Here is a 20,000-nt window from a genome sequence, read left to right on the forward strand (position 1 = left end):
AGTGGGAGGGAGAGAGAGAGAGACAGGGAGAGAGAGAGAGAGAGAGAAGGGGGAGAGAGAGAGAGACAGAAGTGGAGAGAGAGAGAGAGAGAGAGAGAGAGAGAGAGAGAGAGAGAGAGAGAGAGAGAGAGAGAGAGAGAGAGAGAGAGGGAGAGAGAGAGAGAGAGAGACAGGGAGAGAGAGAGAGAGAAATGGGGAGAGAGAGAGAGAGAGAGAGAAGTGGGAGAGAGAGAGAGAGAGACAGGGAGAGAGAGAGAGAGAGAGAAATGGGAGAGAGAGAGAGAGAAAGAGAGAAGTGGAGAGAGAGAGAGAGAGAGACAGGGGAGAGAGAGAGAGAGAAGTGGGAGAGAGAGAGAGAGAAGAGAGAGGAGAGAGAGAGAGAGAGAGAGAGAGAGAGAGAGAGAGAGAGAGAGAGAGAGAGAGAGAGAGAGAGAGAGAGGGAGAAGTGGGAGAGAGGGAAGTGGGAGAGTGAGAGAGAGACAGAGAGAAGGGGTGAGAAACAGAGGGAGGGGAGATGCTGATGAAAATATGTTCTTAGAAATATTATGAGATACTGTATTAAAACTGTCTAAATGAGATACTGTATTAAAACTGTCTAAATGAGATACTGTATTAAAACTGTCTAAATGAGATACTGTATTAAAACTGTCTAAATGAGATACTGTATTAAAACTGTCTAAATGAGATACTGTAGTAAAACTGTCTAAATGAGATACTGTATTAAAACTGTCTAAATGAGATACTGTAGTAAAACTGTCTAAATGAGATACTGTAGTAAAACTGTCTAAATGAGATACTGCATTAAAACTGTCTAAATGAGATACTGTATTAAAACTGTCTAAATGAGATACAGTATTAAAACTGTCTAAATGAGATACTGTATTAAAACTGTCTAAATGAGATACTGTATTAAAACTGTCTAAATGAGATACTGTATTAAAACTGTCTAAATGAGATACTGTATTAAAACTGTCTAAATGAGATACTGTATTAAAACTGTCTAAATGAGATAACACATTTACATTTTACACACATTAGATGGGCTCCTATTAGGTCTAACACTACTGACAGGTCAACACTACTGACAGGTCAACACTACTGACAGGTCAACACTACTGACAGGTCAACACTACTGATAGGTCAACACTACTGACAGGTCTATCACTACTGACAGGTCTATCACTACTGACAGGTCTAACACTACTGACAGGTCAACACTACTGACAGGTCTATCACTACTGACAGGTCAACACTACTGACAGGTCAACACCACTGATAGGGAAACACTACTGACAGGTCAACACTACTGACAGGTCAACACTACTGACAGGTCAACACCACTGACAGGTCAACACTACTGATAGGGAAACACTACTGACAGGTCAACACCACTGACAGGTCAACACTACTGACAGGGAAACACTACTGACAGGTCAACACCACTGACAGGTCAACACCACTGACAGGTCAACACCACTGACAGGTCAACACTACTGATAGGGAAAAACACTACTGACAGGTCAACACTACTGATAGGTCAACACTACTGACAGGTCTATCACTACTGACAGGTCTATCACTACTGACAGGTCTAACACTACTGACAGGTCAACACTACTGACAGGTCTATCACTACTGACAGGTCAACACTACTGACAGGTCAACACCACTGATAGGGAAACACTACTGACAGGTCAACACTACTGACAGGTCAACACTACTGACAGGTCAACACCACTGACAGGTCAACACTACTGATAGGGAAACACTACTGACAGGTCAACACCACTGACAGGTCAACACTACTGACAGGGAAACACTACTGACAGGTCAACACCACTGACAGGTCAACACCACTGACAGGTCAACACCACTGACAGGTCAACACTACTGATAGGGAAAAACACTACTGACAGGTCAACACTACTGACAGGGAAACACTACTGACAGGTCAACACTACTGATAGGTCAACACTACTGACAGGTCTATCACTACTGACAGGTCTAACACTACTGACAGGTCAACACTACTGACAGGTCTATCACTACTGACAGGTCTATCACTACTGACAGGTCAACACTACTGACAGGTCAACACCACTGACAGGTCAACACTACTGATAGGGAAACACTACTGACAGGTCAACACTACTGATAGGTCAACACTACTGACAGGTCAACACCACTGACAGGTCTATCACTACTGACAGGTCAACACTACTGACAGGTCAACACTACTGTAGTAGTCACCGCGTGAGATTAGACAGTTTTACAGTAAGTTTATTTTTAATCAGAAAAAATATACAGTTTTTCACGTTACAAAATGTATTGCATTTGAAACAAATAACTTTTCTTACGGTGAGATTTTCCCAATACAGCACACTCCTCTTGTAAGAATAACAACCATGATTCACCCTTGATAATTGATTCTTATAGAATGGATTCTTAATTGATTCTTAAACAATGGATTCTTAATTCAAATCAAATCAAATGTATTTATATAGCCCTTCGTACATCAGCTGATATCTCAAAGTGCTGTACAGAAACCCAGCCTAAAACCCCAAACAGCAAGCAATGCAGGTGTAGAAGCACCTGATTGCACAATTGATTCTTGAACAATTGATTCTTAATTGATTCTTATAGAATGTATTCTTAATAGATTCTTATAGAATGTATTCTTATTCATTCTTATAGAATGTATTCTTAATTGATTCTTATAGAATGTTTTCTTAATTGATTCTTAAACAATGTATTCTTAATTGATTCTTATAGAATGTTTTCTTGATTGATTCTTAAACAATGTATTCTTAATTGATTCTTATAGAATGTATTCTTATTCATTCTTATAGAATGTATTCTTAATAGATTCTTAAACAATGTATTCTTAATTGATTTTTATAGAATGTTTTCTTAATTGATTCTTATAGAATGTATTCTTAATTGAATCTTAAACAATGTATTCTTAATTGATTCTTATAGAATGTTTTCTTAATTGATTCTTAAACAATGTATTCTTAATTGATTCTTATAGAATGTTTTCTTAATTGATTCTTAAACAACCGGTTCCGGTTCCGGTTGGAGCGAGTGGTCGCATCTGCACGTCGCTCCAACGGGTAGTATAACTTTTTCATTATATTTCATTATATCACAACGGTTTGATTTGTCTTATCTTAGCAATTTCTTCTCAGCTAGCTACATAGCCGTCTTTGTATCAAAGATAATTGCGTAATTATCGTATTTCGCCGTCCTAACGTAGTCTTCACTAGCCAGCTAGCTAACGTCCACTGATTAGCTGCACTGGAGAAACTGTTACACTCAACTGAACGACTTGATTAGTTTAGTGTTAGCTAGCTACATAGCTGTCTTTGCTGTCTTCGTATCATCGTATCATCGTATCCAAGATAATTGTGTTGTTTAGGTTTAGAGTGTGTAGTCTTAGAGTGATTATCTTAATTTACCGAGGTTAGCTAGCCAGCTATTTGTCGTCCTTAACGTAGGTGACTCTGCTAGCTAGCCAACAGCTAGCCAACGCTAGCCAACGTCTTCTGTATAGAACTCAACTACCCGGTCGCATTCACAGGTTGTATCACATTTTCACTTCATTTTCATTACAGTACAACGGTTTGATTTGTTTGATCGTAGCTAGCTACTTAGCTAGCTACATAGCCGTCTTTGTATCAAAGATAATTGTGTAGTCTAGAGCGATTTTCTAGGTTCGCTAGCCATCTATTGTCGTTCTTTTAACGCAACGTAACGTAAACAACACTGCTAGCTAGCCTGCTAGCCCCGAATAGCAACACTGCAGAAACTATTACACTCAACGGAACGACTTGATTAGTGTAGTGTCAACAACGCAGCCACTGCCAGCTAGCCTACTTCAGCAGTACTGTATCATTTTAATCATTTTAGTCAATAAGATTCTTGCTACGTAGCTTAACTTTCTGAACATTCGAGACGTGTAGTCCACTTGTCATTCAATCTCCTTTGCATTAGCGTAGCCTCTTCTGTAGCCTGTCAACTATGTGTCGGTTTATCCCTGTTCTCTCCTCTCTGCACAGACCATACAAACGCTCCTCACCGCGTGGCGCGGCCACCCTACTCTGGTGGTCCCAGCGCGCACGACCCACGTGGAGTTCCAGGTCTCCGGTAGCCTCTGGAACTGCCAATCTGCGGTCAACAAGGCAGAGTTCATCTCAGCCTATGCCTCCCTCCAGTCCCTCGACTTCTTGGCCCTGACGGAAACATGGATCACCACAGACAACACTGCTACTCCTACTGCTCTCTTCGTCCGCCCACGTGTTCTCGCACACCCCGAGAGCGTCTGGTCAGCGGGGTGGTGGCACCGGGATCCTCATCTCTCCCAAGTGGTCATTCTCTCTTTCTCCCCTTACCCATCTGTCTATCGCCTCCTTTGAATTCCATGCTGTCACAGTTACTAGCCCTTTCAAGCTTAACATCCTTATCATTTATCGCCCTCCAGGTTCCCTCGGAGAGTTCATCAATGAGCTTGATGCCTTGATAAGCTCCTTTCCTGAGGACGGCTCACCTCTCACAGTTCTGGGCGACTTTAACCTCCCCACGTCTACCTTTGACTCTTTCCTCTCTGCCTCCTTCTTTCCACTCCTCTCCTCTTTTGACCTCACCCTCTCACCTTCCCCCTACTCACAAGGCAGGCAATACGCTCGACCTCATCTTTACTAGATGCTGTTCTTCCACTAACCTCATTGCAACTCCCCTCCAAGTCTCCGACCACTGCCTTGTATCCTTTTCCCTCTCGCTCTCATCCAACACCTCCCACACTGCCCCTACTCGGATGGTATCGCGCCGTCCCAACCTTCGCTCTCTCTCCCCCGCTACTCTCTCCTCTTCCATCCTATCATCTCTTCCCTCCGCTCAAACCTTCTCCCACCTATCTCCTGATTCTGCCTCCTCAACCCTCCTCTCCTCCCTCTCTGCATCCCTTGACTCTCTATGTCCCCTATCCTCCAGGCCGGCTCGGTCCTCCCCTCCCGCTCCGTGGCTCGATGACTCATTGCGAGCTCACAGAACAGGGCTCCGGGCAGCCGAGCGGAAATGGAGGAAAACTCGCCTCCCTGCGGACCTGGCATCCTTTCACTCCCTCCTCTCTACATTTTCCTCCTCTGTCTCTGCTGCTAAAGCCACTTTCTACCACGCTAAATTCCAAGCTGCTGCCTCTAACCCTAGGAAGCTCTTTGCCACCTTCTCCTCTCTCCTGAATCCTCCGCCCCCTCCCCCCTCCTCCCTCTCTGCAGACGACTTCGTCAACCATTTTGAAAAGAAGGTCGACGACATCCGATCCTCGTTTGCTAAGTCAAACGACACTGCTGGTTCTGCTCACACTGCCCTACCCTGTGCTCTGACCTCTTTCTCCCCTCTCTCTCCAGATGAAATCTCGCGTCTTGTGACGGCCGGCCGCCCAACAACCTGCCCGCTTGACCCTATCCCCTCCTCTCTTCTCCAGACCATTTCCGGAGACCTTCTCCCTTACCTCACCTCGCTCATCAACTCATCCCTGACCGTTGGCTACGTCCCTTCCGTCTTCAAGAGAGCGAGAGTTGCACCCCTTCTGAAAAAACCTACACTCGATCCCTCCGATGTCAACAATTACAGACCAGTATCCCTTCTTTCTTTTCTCTCCAAAACTCTTGAACGTGCTGTCCTTGGCCAGCTCTCCCGCTATCTCTCTCTGAATGACCTTCTTGATCCAAATCAGTCAGGTTTCAAGACTAGTCATTCAACTGAGACTGCTCTCCTCTGTATCACGGAGGCGCTCCGCACTGCTAAAGCTAACTCTCTCTCCTCTGCTCTCATCCTTCTAGATCTATCGGCTGCCTTCGATACTGTGAACCATCAGATCCTCCTCTCCACCCTCTCCGAGTTGGGCATCTCCGGCGCGGCCCACGCTTGGATTGCGTCCTACCTGACAGGTCGCTCCTACCAGGTGGCGTGGCGAGAATCTGTCTCCTCACCACGCGCTCTCACCACTGGTGTCCCCCAGGGCTCTGTTCTTGGCCCTCTCCTATTCTCGCTATACACCAAGTCACTTGGCTCTGTCATAACCTCACATGGTCTCTCTTATCATTGCTATGCAGACGACACACAATTAATCTTCTCCTTTCCCCCTTCTGATGACCAGGTGGCGAATCGCATCTCTGCATGTCTGGCAGACATATCAGTGTGGATGACGGATCACCACCTCAAGCTGAACCTCGGCAAGACGGAGCTGCTCTTCCTCCCGGGGAAGGACTGCCCGTTCCATGATCTCGCCATCACGGTTGACAACTCCATTGTGTCCTCCTCCCAGAGCGCCAAGAACCTTGGCGTGATCCTGGACAACACCCTGTCGTTCTCAACTAACATCAAGGCGGTGGCCCGTTCCTGTAGGTTCATGCTCTACAACATCCGCAGAGTACGACCCTGCCTCACACAGGAAGCGGCGCAGGTCCTAATCCAGGCACTTGTCATCTCCCGTCTGGATTACTGCAACTCGCTGTTGGCTGGGCTCCCTGCCTGTGCCATTAAACCCCTTCAACTCATCCAGAACGCCGCAGCCCGTCTGGTGTTCAACCTTCCCAAGTTCTCTCACGTCACCCCGCTCCTCCGTTCTCTCCACTGGCTTCCAGTTGAAGCTCGCACCAGCTACAAGACCATGGTGCTTGCCTACGGAGCTGTGAGGGGAACGGCACCTCAGTACCTCCAGGCTCTGATCAGGCCCTACACCCAAACAAGGGCACTGCGTTCATCCACCTCTGGCCTGCTCGCCTCCCTACCACTGAGGAAGTACAGCTCCCGCTCAGCCCAGTCAAAACTGTTCGCTGCCCTGGCCCCCCAATGGTGGAACAAACTCCCTCACGACGCCAGGACAGCGGAGTCAATCACCACCTTCCGGAGACACCTGAAACCCCACCTCTTTAAGGAATACCTAGGATAGGTTAAGTAATCCCTCTCACCCCACCCCCCCTAAGTTTTAGATGCACTATTGTTAAGTGACTGTCCCACTGGATGTCATAAGGTGAATGCACCAATTTGTAAGTCGCTCTGGATAAGAGCGTCTGCTAAATGACTTAAATGTAAATGTAAATGTAATTGATTCTTAAACAATGTATTCGTAATTGATTCTTATAGAATGTATTCTTAATTGATTCTTATAAAATGTATTCTTAATTGATTCTTATAGAATGTATTCTTAATTGATTCTTATAGAATGTATTCTTAATTGATTCTTATAAAATGTATTCTTAATTGATTCTTATAGAATGTATTCTTAATTGATTCTTATAGAATGTATTCTTAATTGATTCTTATAGAATGTATTCTTATTCATTCTTATAGAATGTATTCTTAATAGATTCTTAAACAATGTATTCTTAATTGATTTTTATAGAATGTTTTCTTAATTGATTCTTATAGAATGTATTCTTAATTGAATCTTAAACAATGTATTCTTAATTGATTCTTATAGAATGTTTTCTTAATTGATTCTTAAACAATGTATTCTTAATTGATTCTTATAGAATGTTTTCTTAATTGATTCTTAAACAATGTATTCTTAATTGATTCTTAAACAATGTATTCGTAATTGATTCTTATAGAATGTATTCTTAATTGATTCTTATAAAATGTATTCTTAATTGATTCTTATAGAATGTATTCTTAATTGATTCTTATAGAATGTATTCTTAATTGATTCTTATAAAATGTATTCTTAATTGATTCTTATAGAATGTATTCTTAATTGATTCTTATAGAATGTATTCTTAATTGATTCTTATAGAATGTATTCTTATTCATTCTTATAGAATGTATTCTTAATAGATTCTTAAACAATGTATTCTTAATTGATTTTTATAGAATGTTTTCTTAATTGATTCTTATAGAATGTATTCTTAATTGAATCTTAAACAATGTATTCTTAATTGATTCTTATAGAATGTTTTCTTAATTGATTCTTAAACAATGTATTCTTAATTGATTCTTATAGAATGTTTTCTTAATTGATTCTTAAACAATGTATTCTTAATTGATTCTTAAACAATGTATTCGTAATTGATTCTTATAGAATGTATTCTTAATTGATTCTTATAAAATGTATTCTTAATTGATTCTTATAGAATGTATTCTTAATTGATTCTTATAGAATGTATTCTTAATTGATTCTTAAACAATGTATTCTTAATTGATTCTTATAGAATGTTTTCTTAATTGATTCTTAAACAATGTATTCTTAATTGATTCTTATAGAATGTTTTCTTAATTGATTCTTAAACAATGTATTCTTAATTGATTCTTATAGAATGTTTTCTTAATTGATTCTTAAACAATGTATTCTTAATTGATTCTTATAGAATGTTTTCTTGATTGATTCTTAAACAATGGATTCTTAATTGATTCTTACAGAATGTATTCTTAATTGATTCTTAATTAAAAGGGAAGCACATAGCGTGGGGATATTTCAGTCCTGTAGTTTCTAAAAATGATGTGTGTATTATCTTAACCCCCAAAATGACCTCCTGATAATGTCCACCGAACTGACACATGTTTCACACACACACACACACACACACACACACACACACACACACACACACACACACACACACACACACACACACACACACACACACACACACACACACACACACACACACACACACACACACACACACACACACACACACACACACACACACACAGGGTTTACTTCACTTTCAGAGACACTTTGGATTGGCAGATCTAAATACCAGGGTTGTTGCCATTAGCCACATTCCCAATATTAAAGTATGGGAACAGTCTCTCAGTAGATCTAAATACCAGGGTTGTTGCCATTAGCCACATTCCCAATATTAAAGTATGGGAACAGTCTCTCAGTAGATCTAAATACCTGGGTTGTTGCCATTAGCCACATTCCCAATATTAAAGTATGGGAACAGTCTCTCAGTAGATCTAAATACCAGGGTTGTTGCCATTAGCCACATTCCCAATATTAAAGTATGGGAACAGTCTCTCAGTAGATCTAAATACCAGGGTTGTTGCCATTAGCCACATTCCCAATATTAAAGTATGGGAACAGTCTCTCAGTAGATCTAAATACCAGGGTTGTTGCCATTAGCCACATTCCCAATATTAAAGTATGGGAACAGTCTCTCAGTAGATCTAAATACCAGGGTTGTTGCCATTAGCCACATTCCCAATATTAAAGTATGGGAACAGTCTCTCAGTAGATCTAAATACCAGGGTTGTTGCCATTAGCCACATTCCCAATATTAAAGTATGGGAACAGTCTCTCAGTAGATCTAAATACCAGGGTTGTTGCCATTAGCCACATTCCCAATATTAAAGTATGGGAACAGTCTCTCAGTAGATCTAAATACCAGGGTTGTTGCCATTAGCCACATTCCCAATATTAAAGTATGGGAACAGTCTCTCAGTAGATCTAAATACCAGGGTTGTTGCCATTAGCCACATTCCCAATATTAAAGTATGGGAACAGTCTCTCAGTAGATCTAAATACCAGGGTTGTTGCCATTAGCCACATTCCCAATATTAAAGTATGGGAACAGTCTCTCAGTAGATCTAAATACCAGGGTTGTTGCCATTAGCCACATTCCCAATATTAAAGTATGGGAACAGTCTCTCAGTAGATCTAAATACCAGGGTTGTTGCCATTAGCCACATTCCCAATATTAAAGTATGGGAACAGTCTCTCAGTAGATCTAAATACCAGGGTTGTTGCCATTAGCCACATTCCCAATATTAAAGTATGGGAACAGTCTCTCAGTAGATCTAAATACCAGGGTTGTTGCCATTAGCCACATTCCCAATATTAAAGTATGGGAACAGTCTCTCAGTAGATCTAAATACCAGGGTTGTTGCCATTAGCCACATTCCCAATATTAAAGTATGGGAACAGTCTCTCAGTAGCTCTAACGTTAAGAGTGTAGACAGGTGTCATGTATTTGGGGTGGTAGAAGGACACCTCCCCTCTGTTGTAGTCCAGCTGCACTCTGATCCTCTGGGGTCTCCTCTTCAGAGCGATGATGTCACCTCCTCCTCCTATGTACTTCCCACCGTGCTGTGATATACACCACATTCCATCCTTTGGTGTCGCATTACACTCCCGCTTCCTGTCTATGGACTCTTTAGCCACGCCCAAAACCCAGTCAGGATGGTCCCCCGCCTCCAGCTCCCAGCTGTGTATTCCTGAGCTGAACCCCTCGGAGCCAAGAACATTTGTGTACCTCATAAATCGCTCTGGGTTGTTAACGAACTGCTGGGACGTGCCTGGTCTTCTCACAGTGGTCAGATCATCAGTCAGAGAGAGACTGGGATGTGCAGTGTTTGGGTCCAGAATCACAGGAGTGTATTTGAGGATCCCCAGCATCTTCTCCCAGACTCTGAACTGCAGGTTGCCCAGGTGTTTGGCCTTGTCTATCAGAACTCCTGAGACCAGCTGTGGATCCAGCAGTGTGTACTGGGATCTTTCCTTTGTGGTCCTGAAGTTCTGCAGGAATGAGATGTCTTCATCTTTCAGCTCCTCCTCTATGGTTCTGATTGCATCTGAAAGGTATGATGTCTTTCTGCTCATCTCGTCAATCTTCTTCCTCATCATCTGACTCTTCTGCTCCTCTTCCTCCCTCAGTGCAGCTATCCTGGCTGCCTCTTCATCTCGTAGAAACTGGTGAAGCTTCTCAAACTCTTTCCTAATCTGTTTCTCTGTGTGCTGGACCTGACTCTTCATGTGTTCTGCTGTTTTATCACAGGCTAGTTTAACGTTGTTAAAGACCTCTAGGTTCTTCTGTAAAGGCTTCAGGGCGGTGTGGAGTTCCTCCTTAAGATCCTGGACAACCTCGTCTACGGGGACACAGTCGTGAGATTTATGGACTTTTGAATCTCGACACACCAAGCAGACGGGCTGATTGTACTTCAGACAGAAGAGTTTGAATTTCTCACCGTGCAGACTGCAGAGCACCTCCGAGCCAGATGAAGCTCTCTGACTGCAGAGCACCTCAGAGCCAGATGAAGCTCTCTGACTGCAGAGCACCTCCGAGCCAGATGAAGCTCTCTGACTGCAGAGCACCTCAGAGCCAGATGAAGCTCTCTGACTGCAGAGCACCTCAGAGCCAGATGAAGCTCTCTGACTGCAGAGCACCTCCGAGCCAGATGAAGCTCTCTGACTCCCGTCCTGTATCTCAGACCCAGATGAAGCTCTCTGACTTCCATCCTGTATCTCAGACCCAGATGAAGCTCTCTGACTCCTGTCCTGTATCTCAGACCCAGATGAAGCTCTCCGACTCCTGTCCTGTATCTCAGACCCAGATGAAGCTCTCTGCCTCCTCTCCTGTAAGAAGGCCTCACACGCGTCATTTAACGCCAGGTTACGAGGAGGTTGAGTCATAGCTACGGGGAATCTTCTCCTACAAAATGGACATTTCCAAGGTTTCTTATCTGCCCAGTATTCCTGCTGACAGACTTCACAGAAGCTGTGGCCACATGCCAGGACGACAGGATCCTTGAAGATGTCACAGCAGATGGGACAGGAGAACCTGTCCTCTGGTAGAGATGATCCGGATGCCATTGTCTCACACCGTTGCCTCTCCTCGTTCTGTAAAACAGCTTCTGTGCTTTACTCTCCACAGCTTCCACTTTACAACCACTCAAACCACTCCACTTTCAGATGCAAACCACTCAAATACAGTCCCAAATCCACCCCAAAAAAAGGTGAAGCTGCACTTGGAGATGACAGTTCTGACGATGGTATGTCCTTCTAATATCTCTCGGTCCACATGAATCCAAATGAAATCGTTGTGGGGTCCACCTGAGGGGAACACCGTAGAGCTCAACGTTTAACAGCAGTGAGCTGTACTCAGCTTGGCCCTCAGAGTTGACAGACAACCAAGAGCGGTTAGACAGGGAAGTTGTGTCTTTCAGTTGACGCCATCAAAAACCCTGATCAGCCAATCAGCGATGACGTTTGAGGACAGTTACATTGCTGGTTATCAAGGAGCCTTTTATTCACGCAGGAAAAGCGATTGGTTGAACTTGTGTAGTGGTGTAACTACAGGAGAACGATTGGAATGTAATAGCTGTTATATATAATGACTTTTAAGTTTATTTTTACTGGTATCGGTCAGCTCAAAACATACAGGGAATGATCACACCTCTGTTGGTACTAGTGACAACAATAAACAATAACTCCCTGTTGACACCACAGTAATGTGGGTGGCTTGGTTCTCCTATCCTTGTGGGGACATAAAAGCCTCAGAAGTCCCCACAAGTAAGGTAACAAGGAAAATATGCTCTCTCCTGGGGCCAAGTCCCCATGAGGACAAAGGCTTTTTTAAATTTAGGGGTTTGGATTAGGGTAAGGATTAGAATTAGGGTTAGGGGTTTGGATTAGGGTTAGGGGTTTGGTTTAGGGTTAGGATTAGAATTAGGGTTAGGGGTTTCGATTAGGGTTAGGGGTTTGGTTTAGGGTTAGGATTAGAATTAGATTTAGGGGTTTGGATTAGGGTTAGGTTTAGAATTAGGGTTAGGGGTTTGGATTAGGGTTATGGTTAGGATTAGAATTAGGGTTAGGGGTTTGAATTAGGGTTAGGATTAGAATTAGGGTTAGGGGTTTGGATTAGGATTAGAATTAGGGTTAGGGGTTTGGATTAGGGTTAGGATTAGAATTAGGGTTAGGGGTTTGGTTTAGGGTTAGGATTAGAATTAGGGTTAGGGGTTTCAATTAGGGTTAGGTTTAGAATTAGGGTTAGGGGTTTGGATTAGGGTTATGGTTAGGATTAGAATTAGGGTTAGGGGTTTGAATTAGGGTTAGGATTAGAATTAGGGTTAGGGGTTTGGATTAGGGTTAGGATTAGAATTAGGGTTAGGGGTTTGGTTTAGGGTTAGGGTTAGAATTAGGGTTAGGGTAAAATGTTAGGGGTTAGGGTTATAGGTTAGGGTAAGGGTTAGGGTTATAGGTTAGGGTAAGGGTTAGGGTTAGGGTTATAGGTTAGGGTAAGGGTTATAGGTTAGGGTTATAGGTTAGGGTAAGGGTTAGGGTTATAGGTTAGGGTAAGGTTTATTTTAAGGGTTATTGTTCAAGGTTAGGGGTTAGGGTTTAGGGTTACAGGTTAGGGTAAGGGTTAGGGTAAAGGTTATTTTAAGGGTTATTGTTTAGGGTTAGGGGTTAGGGTTTAGGGTTACAGGTTAGGGTAAGGGTTATGGTAAAGGTCATTTAAGGGTTATTGTTTAGGGTTAGGGGTTAGGTTTAGGGTTTGGAGTTAGGTTAAGGGGTTAGGTTGAGGGTTAGGTTTAGGGTTAGGGGTTAGATTTAGGGTTAGGGGTTAGGGGAAATAGGAAATAGCTTTTTTTAATGGAAATAGCTTTTAGGGTCCCCAGAAGGATAGAAAAACATAACGTCTGTCTGTTGTGTGTGTGTGTGTGTGTGTGTGTGTGTGTGTGTGTGTGTGTGTGTGTGTGTGTGTGTGTGTGTGTGTGTGTGTGTGTGTGTGTGTGTGTGTGTGTGTGTGTGTGTGCGTGTGTGTGTGTGTGTGTGTGTGTGAGAGAGAGAAATAGAGAATATTACACCTAGACCAGGGGAAGTCATAATCTTTTTATGGCTGCTGTCCCTGTACATGGATCAACTTCAGGGGAAATTTCAGAGTGACAACTAATAGTACTCGATACAACTCAAACTTTCATTAAAACACACATGCAGGGTACTCAATTAAAGCTACACTCGTTGTGAATCTAGCCAACATGTCAGATTTTAAAAAATGCTTTTCGGGCGAAAGCATGAGAAGCTATTATCTGATATCATGCAACCCCCCGAAATACCTGAAGGGGACGTAAACAAAATAATTAGCATAGCCGGCGCTACACAAAACGCAGAAATAAAATATAAAACATTCATTACCTTTGACGAGATTCTTTGTTGGCACTCCTATATGTCCCATAAACATCACAATTGCGTCTTTTTTTCGATTAAATCCGTCCATGTATACCCAAAATGTCAATTTATGAAGCCCGTCTGATCCAGGAAAAAACAGCTTTCCAAAACGCAACGTCATTTTTTTAAATTAAAAAAGTTGCCTATAAACTTTGACAAAAAACTTCAAACTACTTTTGTAATCCAACTTTAGGTATTAGTAAACGTTAATAATCAATCAAATTGATCACGGGGCGATGTGTATTCAATAGCAGCAAGTCTTGAAATCTTGGTCGATATTATCTCTTTCAAAACTTCCTCCGGTGTACCCGATGACAGGAAGTGTCTATTCTTCATTTCACCAAGGATTAACTTCAACCCAATTTCCAACACTGGCGACATCGTGTGGAAGCTGTAGGAACTGTAAACTGGGAGCAATTTATTTTCCCTTGCCATAGACAAAACAGAGTACTGGCGGAGGGATATTTGTTTTTGTTTTTTGTGAACAGTTTTCCTTGGGGTTTTGCCTGCTACACACGTTCTGTTATAGTCACAGACATCATTTAACCAGTTTTAGAAACTTCAGAGTGATTTCTATCCACACGTACTAATCACATGCATATACTATATTCCTGGCATGAGTAGCAGGACGTTGGATGGAATACAGAATGTAGGGATGGAATACAGAATGTAGGGATGGAATACAGAATGTAGGGATAGGATACAGAATGTAGGGATGGAATACAGAATGTAGGGATGGAATACAGAATGTAGGGATGGAATACAGAATGTAGGGATGGAATACAGAATGTAGGGATGGAATACAGAATGTAGGGATAGGATACAGAATGTAGGGATGGAATACAGAATGTAGGGATGGAATACAGAATGTAGGGATAGGATACAGAATGTAGGGATGGAATACAGAATGTAGGGATGGAATACAGAATGTAGGGATGGAATACAGAATGTAGGGATGGAATACAGAATGTAGGGATGGAATACAGAATGTAGGGATGGAATACAGAATGTAGGGATGGAATACAGAATGTAGGGATGGAATACAGAATGTAGGGATGGAATACAGAATGTAGGGATGGAATACAGAATGTAGGGATGGAATACAGAATGTAGGGATGGAATACAGAATGTAGGGATATAATACAGAATGTAGGGATGGAATACAGAATGTAGGGATGGAATACAGAATGTAGGGATAGGATACAGAATGTAGGAATGGAATACAGAATGTAGGGATGGAATACAGAATGTAGGGATGGAATACAGAATGTAGGGATGGAATACAGAATGTAGGGATGGAATACAGAATGTAGGGATGGAATACAGAATGTAGGGATGGAATACAGAATGTAGGGATGGAATACAGAATGTAGGGATGGAATACAGAATGTAGGGATGGAATACAGAATGTAGGGATGGAATACAGAATGTAGGGATGGAATACAGAATGTAGGGATGGAATACAGAATGTAGGGATGGAATACAGAATGTAGGGATGGAATACAGAATGTAGGGATAGGATACAGAATGTAGGGATGGAATACAGAATGTAGGAATGGAATACAGAATGTAGGGATGGAATACAGAATGTAGGGATGGAATACAGAATGTAGGGATGGAATACAGAATGTAGGGATGGAATACAGAATGTAGGGATGGAATGCAGAATGTAGGGATGGAATACAGAATGTAGGGATGGAATACAGAATGTAGGGATGGAATACAGAATGTAGGGATGGAATACAGAATGTAGGGATGGAATACAGAATGTAGGGATGGAATACAGAATGTAGGGATGGAATACAGAATGTAGGGATGGAATACAGAATGTAGGGATGGAATACAGAATGTAGGGATATAATACAGAATGTAGGGATGGAATACAGAATGTAGGGATGGAATACAGAATGTAGGGATAGGATACAGAATGTAGGAATGGAATACAGAATGTAGGGATGGAATACAGAATGTAGGGATGGAATACAGAATGTAGGGATGGAATACAGAATGTAGGGATGGAATACAGAATGTAGGGATGGAATACAGAATGTAGGGATGGAATACAGAATGTAGGGATGGAATACAGAATGTAGGGATGGAATACAGAATGTAGGGATGGAATACAGAATGTAGGGATGGAATACAGAATGTAGGGATGGAATACAGAATGTAGGGATGGAATACAGAATGTAGGGATGGAATACAGAATGTAGGGATGGAATACAGAATGTAGGGATGGAATACAGAATGTAGGGATAGGATACAGAATGTAGGGATGGAATACAGAATGTAGGAATGGAATACAGAATGTAGGGATGGAATACAGAATGTAGGGATGGAATACAGAATGTAGGGATGGAATACAGAATGTAGGGATGGAATACAGAATGTAGGGATGGAATACAGAATGTAGGGATGGAATACAGAATGTAGGGATGGAATACAGAATGTAGGGATGGAATACAGAATGTAGGGATGGAATACAGAATGTAGGGATGGAATACAGAATGTAGGGATGGAATACAGAATGTAGGGATGGAATACAGAATGTAGGGATGGAATACAGAATGTAGGGATGGAATACAGAATGTAGGGATGGAATACAGAATGTAGGGATAGGATACAGAATGTAGGGATGGAATACAGAATGTAGAATGGAATGGAATACAGAATGTAGGGATGGAATACAGAATGTAGGGATGGAATACAGAATGTAGGGATGGGATGGAATACAGAATGTAGGGATGGAATACAGAATGTAGGGATGGAATACAGAATGTAGGGATGGAATACAGAATGTAGGGATGGAATACAGAATGTAGGGATGGAATACAGAATGTAGGGATGGAATACAGAATGTAGGGATGGAATACAGAATGTAGGGATGGAATACAGAATGTAGGGATGGAATACAGAATGTAGGGATGGAATACAGAATGTAGGGATGGAATACAGAATGTAGGGATGGAATACAGAATGTAGGGATGGAATACAGAATGTAGGGATATAATACAGAATGTAGGGATGGAATACAGAATGTAGGGATGGAATACAGAATGTAGGGATAGGATACAGAATGTAGGAATGGAATACAGAATGTAGGGATGGAATACAGAATGTAGGGATGGAATACAGAATGTAGGGATGGAATACAGAATGTAGGGATGGAATACAGAATGTAGGGATGGAATACAGAATGTAGGGATGGAATACAGAATGTAGGGATGGAATACAGAATGTAGGGATGGAATACAGAATGTAGGGATGGAATACAGAATGTAGGGATGGAATACAGAATGTAGGGATGGAATACAGAATGTAGGGATGGAATACAGAATGTAGGGATGGAATACAGAATGTAGGGATGGAATACAGAATGTAGGGATAGGATACAGAATGTAGGGATGGAATACAGAATGTAGGAATGGAATACAGAATGTAGGGATATAATACAGAATGTAGGGATGGAATACAGAATGTAGGGATGGAATACAGAATGTAGGGATGGAATACAGAATGTAGGGATGGAATACAGAATGTAGGGATGGAATACAGAATGTAGGGATGGAATACAGAATGTAGGGATGGAATACAGAATGTAGGGATGGAATACAGAATGTAGGGATGGAATACAGAATGTAGGGATGGAATACAGAATGTAGGGATGGAATACAGAATGTAGGGATGGAATACAGAATGTAGGGATGGAATACAGAATGTAGGGATGGAATACAGAATGTAGGGATAGGATACAGAATGTAGGGATGGAATACAGAATGTAGGAATGGAATACAGAATGTAGGGATATAATACAGAATGTAGGGATGGAATACAGAATGTAGGGATGGAATACAGAATGTAGGGATGGAATACAGAATGTAGGGATGGAATACAGAATGTAGGGATGGAATACAGAATGTAGGGATGGAATACAGAATGTAGGGATGGAATACAGAATGTAGGGATGGAATACAGAATGTAGGGATAGGATACAGAATGTAGGGATAGGATACAGAATGTAGGGATGGAATACAGAATGTAGGGATGGAATACAGAATGTAGGGATGGAATACAGAATGTAGGGATATAATACAGAATGTAGGGATGGAATACAGAATGTAGGAATGGAATACAGAATGTAGGGATGGAATACAGAATGTAGCTCAGAGATCCCTAACCTGCTGCTAATGTCTGCTGATCTCTATAAACCAGCTATAACAGCAGACACTGAGGTAAGTGGACACTAGATACCAAGGTGATCTCTATAAACCAGCTATAGCAGCAGACACTGAGGTAAGTGGACACTAGATACCAAGGTGATCTCTGTTAACCAGCAGGAGGGAGACACTGAGCTAAGTGGACACTAGATAATTGCATAGTAGCACCTCTCTCCCTATATATATATATATATATATATATATATATATTTCTCTATCTCAGTGTGTCTCTCTCTCTCTCCCTATATATATATATAGATATTATATTTCTCTATCTCAGTGTGTCTCTCTCTGTCTCCCTCCCTCTGTATCTATCCCTATTTTTGCCATTTTAATTCCAATGTCTTTTCTCTGCCTTTGTTTTCTTGCAGGGATTTCACTACGCAGCAACAAGACTACGTCTCCCTCCCAAGTAGCAGACTATTCCCAATTTAGTGCACTACTTTTGACCAGAGCCTATGGGGCAATATATAGGGAACAGGGTTCCATTTGCGATACAGTCTATGGGATCAGGTAACAGGCTTAGACTTGCTACTACACAATGTGTTCTCCTTTCACTTCTCCGCCACTCTTCCCAGGTCTGATCTAGTGGGCTCTTCCTCTACTCCTCTTCCCAGGTCTGATCTAGTGGGCTCTTCCTCTACTCCTCTTCCCAGGTCTGATCTAGTGGGCTCTTCCTCTACTCCTCTTCCCAGGTCTGATCTAGTGGGCTCTTCCTCTACTCCTCTTCCCAGGTCTGATCTAGTGGGCTCTTCCTCTACTCCTCTTCCCAGGTCTGATCTAGTGGGCTCTTCCTCTACTCCTCTTCCCAGGTCTGATCTAGTGGGCTCTTCCTCTACTCCTCTTCCCAGGTCTGATCTAGTGGGCTCTTCCTCTACTCCTCTTCCCAGGTCTGATCTAGTGGGCTCTTCCTCTACTCCTCTTCCCAGGTCTGATCTAGTGGGCTCTTCCTCTACTCCTCTTCCCAGGTCTGATCTAGTGGGCTCTTCCTCTACTCCTCTTCCCAGGTCTGATCTAGTGGGCTCTTCCTCTACTCCTCTTCCCAGGTCTGATCTAGTGGGCTCTTCCTCTACTCCTCTTCCCAGGTCTGATCTAGTGGGCTCTTCCTCTACTCCTCTTCCCAGGTCTGATCTAGTGGGCTCTTCCTCTACTCCTCTTCCCAGGTCTGATCTAGTGAGCTCTTCCTCTACTCCTCTTCCCAGGTCTGATCTAGTGGGCTCTTCCTCTACTCCTCTTCCCAGGTCTGATCTAGTGGGCTCTTCCTCTACTCCTCTTCCCAGGTCTGATAATAATAATAATAATAATAATAATATCTAGTGGGCTCTTCCTCTACTCCTCTTCCCAGGTCTGATCTAGTGGGCTCTTCCTCTACTCCTCTTCCCAGGTCTGATCTAGTGGGCTCTTCCTCTACTCCTCTTCCCAGGTCTGATCTAGTGGGCTCTTCCTCTACTCCTCTTCCCAGGTCTGATCTAGTGGGCTCTTCCTCTACGCCTCTTCCCAGGTCTGATCTAGTGGGCTCTTCCTCTACTCCTCTTCCCAGGTCTGATCTAGTGGGCTCTTCCTCTACTCCTCTTCCCAGGTCTGATCTAGTGGGCTCTTCCTCTACTCCTCTTCCCAGGTCTGATCTAGTGGGCTCTTCCTCTACTCCTCTTCCCAGGTCTGATCTAGTGGGCTCTTCCTCTACTCCTCTTCCCAGGTCTGATCTAGTGGGCTCTTCCTCTACTCCTCTTCCCAGGTCTGATCTAGTGGGCTCTTCCTCTACTCCTCTTCCCAGGTCTGATCTAGTGGGCTCTTCCTCTACTCCTCTTCCCAGGTCTGATCTAGTGGGC

General features: G+C 42.7%; 2 protein-coding genes across 3 annotated transcripts in view; both read right to left on the reverse strand.

Annotated features, from left to right (window-relative positions):
* The window catches only part of LOC124025673 (RNA-binding motif, single-stranded-interacting protein 3-like), a 45,331-nt gene that overhangs the window by 5,961 nt on the left and 19,370 nt on the right, over positions 1-20,000 (reverse strand). The gene's annotated exons all lie outside the window — the stretch shown is intronic.
* LOC124025672 (nuclear factor 7, brain-like) lies at positions 9,875-11,596 on the reverse strand. Its single transcript, XM_046339011.1, has 2 exons — positions 11,352-11,596; positions 9,875-11,015 (listed from the first exon to the last, which is right to left on the reverse strand). Exons 1-2 carry the CDS (start codon positions 11,594-11,596, stop codon positions 9,875-9,877), a joined length of 1,386 nt encoding a protein of 461 aa, XP_046194967.1.

Source organism: Oncorhynchus gorbuscha, unplaced genomic scaffold (genome assembly GCF_021184085.1).
Source record: "Oncorhynchus gorbuscha isolate QuinsamMale2020 ecotype Even-year unplaced genomic scaffold, OgorEven_v1.0 Un_scaffold_2340, whole genome shotgun sequence".
NCBI lineage: Eukaryota > Metazoa > Chordata > Actinopteri > Salmoniformes > Salmonidae > Oncorhynchus > Oncorhynchus gorbuscha.

What these genes read in the sequence shown, in the direction of transcription:
- LOC124025672 (XM_046339011.1), bottom strand. Translation starts at nt 11,596, where the DNA reads ATGGCATCCGGATCATCTCTACCAGAGGACAGGTTCTCCTGTCCCATC. An exon ending in GCCTTCTTACAGGAGAGGAG is followed by an intron (nt 11,016 to 11,351) that starts GCAGAGAGCTTC and finishes GGTGCTCTGCAG; the next exon opens with TCAGAGAGCTTCATCTGGCT.